This window comes from Elephantulus edwardii, unplaced genomic scaffold, assembly GCF_000299155.1.
Source record: "Elephantulus edwardii isolate Elephantulus edwardi_28Jun2011 unplaced genomic scaffold, EleEdw1.0 scaffold00012, whole genome shotgun sequence".
NCBI lineage: Eukaryota > Metazoa > Chordata > Mammalia > Macroscelidea > Macroscelididae > Elephantulus > Elephantulus edwardii.
Window position 1 is genome coordinate 2,320,292 of NW_006399762.1, and position 3,036 is coordinate 2,323,327.

At 46.7% G+C, this 3,036-nt stretch overlaps 1 protein-coding gene across 1 annotated transcript in view; it reads right to left on the bottom strand.

Annotated features, from left to right (window-relative positions):
• Positions 1–350, bottom strand: part of FGF2 (fibroblast growth factor 2 (basic)) — a 123,720-nt gene extending 123,370 nt beyond the window's left edge. The window contains exon 1 of the mRNA XM_006881125.1: positions 4–350. Within this exon, the coding sequence (XP_006881187.1) occupies positions 4–350 (347 nt within the window). The remainder of the gene's footprint in view (positions 1–3) is intronic.
• Between the last annotated feature and the right edge of the window lie 2,686 nt (positions 351–3,036).

Sequence of the window (3,036 nt, forward strand, 5' to 3'; positions counted from 1 at the left end):
AGCCTCGCACCGCCGGCTGCTCGCCTCCCGACCGGCCCCGGAGCGCTGCGAGCGGCCGCGGGGAACTGGCTTGGGGACCGAATGTCTCTGCAGACGCAGCTCTCAGGAGTCTGGCTTCCCCAAGTGGCAGCGCCGGGAATCTGATTGCAACCTCGAACTCCGCGTCCGCTGCTCTGGCACAGGACGGGCCGCAGCGTCACATATTCTACCTCTCCACCCCCACACACCCACCAACCTCTCGTGCACCCGACTCTCCTCCCTTCCTCTGCGCCGCCCCCTACTCGCCAGGGCTTTTCTGGGGCTGGCCTCCGAGTGGGGAGATTCGGCCTCAGCACGCAAGCGCGCGCCATCAGGCCCCCCGGGGAGCAGGGCTGAGTCCCGGGTCGTAGAGGCTGGAGGGGGCGGCTGTGACCTGGGCAGCTCTAGAGGTTCAACTCTCCCGCCTTTCCCCAAAGGTCGCCCCCTCATAAACCCTGCGCCATTCAAACCACGTTTAGCATTTCTCCACTCTGCGGAGCTTTTGCTGTGCAATCAGCAGTGACTCAACTTTTTAAAGTTTAAATGCAACTCTCTCCCCCATTGTTTTTCCTTGCCAGCGTTTCAAAGCGAAGAAACTCTATTTCCCATAAAAAGGCAGAGGGATAGAAAGCCAGGAGGACTCTGTGTCAGAACTGGTTTTGAAACTCTCTGATCATTCAAAAAAAACCTCAAATTGAAGAGAAAGCCTCTTTTCTTATAGCTTGACCCTCCCGGAGGTTTTCAAAGGTTGTGAATTGTCCTGCCGGAGATTGGCCCTTTTTCAGCACCTGATGAATTTTCAGCAACTGGTGAATTAGTAGCGCCTGCCTTTGAGTTGCCCAGAAAAACCAAACCCTCTGGTAGAGTCTATTCCGATTCATGGAGACCTTATAAGGGTAGTGTAGAGCTGCCCATGGGGTTTTCAAGGTTATAAATCTTTAAGGAGGGACACTGCCACGCTTAGAAGCTGGATTCCAACCTCTGATGTTTGGTTAACGGTCCAGTGGTTTAACCACTGTGCTACCAGGGCTCCTCCCATGGGGAGAAAACTGCTAAAATTAAGGAACACAGAAGGAAATTGTTTACCAACAAAAGTAGAGGTGCAGGTGTAGAACATAATTGGCTTGATAAGAGGAAGAAGTCTTCTTGTACGATGCTTATGTGAATTACACAAAATGGAAAGAGAAAGATGGATTTCAAATCCTTATTTCCACAGAGGTCTGAAAGCTTAGTGGTAAGGAATTGCGCTGCCACCCAAAGGCAGGGGACTGGAATCTACCAGGAGTAAGACGAGCAGTCTCCTCCCATGCAATTTACTGCATCTGAAAATCTGCTGTAGGGTCAGCTGTGAGTGGATTCTGACCGGACTGTACATAACAACAATAGCATCTCCATAGAAGTGTCTTAATGTACTCCTGGGCTCCAGTCGTTCTTGGTGTTCTTGTTAGGTACCAGGATGTTGTCTCTAATTCGTAGCAGCCCTGCATAGGATACCCTGAAACACTACTCAATCCTGTGACATTCTCAGTCACTCTATAGGATTTTCCTCTCACTTGCTGATGCCCAAATTTACCAAACAGGAGGTCTTTCTCTAGAGACTGATGACTCCTGATAATTGTCCAGCCAGAGATTGGCCCTTTTTCAGCACCTGATGTTTTGCAGTTCTTGGAGAGAGGGTACTTTTCTAGAAAATCACAAAGGCAAAATGTAAGAATATTGTTGCTTTTGTGTTTGTTATTTTCAGTAAACTATAACACGTAATAAAGATATGAGATCTGAAGTAATGTAAATTTTTTTAAAAAAAGAAAAGAGGAGGGATAAAATTAAAGACATGAACTCTGGTGGCTTAGTGGTAAGAAATTGCACTGCAGTGCAAAGGTACTCAAGTTTGAATACACCAGCTGCTCTGCAGGAGAAAGATGGACAATCTCCTCTGGGCAATTTACTGCTTCTGAAAACCTGCTGGAAAGTCAGCTATGGGTTGGGTCACTTCTGACTGTAAAGAACAAAGACATGGTCTTTGTTTTTCACAAAAGTGAAAGACCCTCTAAAGATGGTTTGACACGAAGAGTAGGCTCCAGCATATTAGAGATTGTGAGGATGGCACAGGATAAGGGCAATATTCAGATATGTTGTTCATAGATTGATATGAGTCAGTATAAGGTAAAAAAGGTGCAGAGAACCAGGCAAAGTGAAACAAAAGAGTTTATTAGTGCCTCTGAGGCAGATTTACTGTCTGAGGCCAGAGAGAGGCAGGGTCAGGCAGCAAAGTTGTAAATGAAGAAATTACAGGCCAAACTTTTTAAGTAAGGGTTGTGGGTAGGGTTGTTAGCCCAGTGGTCAGTCCTTGGTGGAAGGTGATGATTGGATGCCCTTTGTCAGTTCCCGAATATGGAACCGCTCAGTCAAGCAAGATGTGGTAGGTGGTCGTGCTCTTTTCTGATTTGCCACAGTCGTCTTACACCAGGCAGATTTAAATGTCTCTCAGAAGGTGTAGTCAGTGTAGAATGTTGCCCACCTCCCAGGTGAAATCTACAAATAATAACAGCAGCTCTTTGGAACCTACCAATAACAACAGCAGCAACAGATGATTACCAAAATAAAATACCCAGAAAACTTGGATATAGCAAGCTGTTGTGTTCTAACACACCCATTGCTGACCCTCCTTCTGGTTTTCAGAGGCAGTGAGTTAATTGCTCAGGAGATTGCCCATCCTTCTCCCATGGAGCAGCTGGTGGATTTGAACTGCTGGCCTTTGAGATTGGGGTGCAGCTTCTTGCCACTAGACCGTGTGTGCAAAGCATTGTAGTAATTGTAAAGGAGTTGCCCAACCAGGTGTATCATCTTACTTATGAAGGGAAATAATATACAAATACCTGTACCATGTAACAAGACAGAAGTCAGAAGAAATGCACTGTTGATGCTTTCTCCCTGAGAATTTCTGTGGGTGCCCTAGGGAATGCTTACCAAAACTGTTCTCTCAGCAGGTGCACTTACTAAAAAATGAAGTAGATTTGC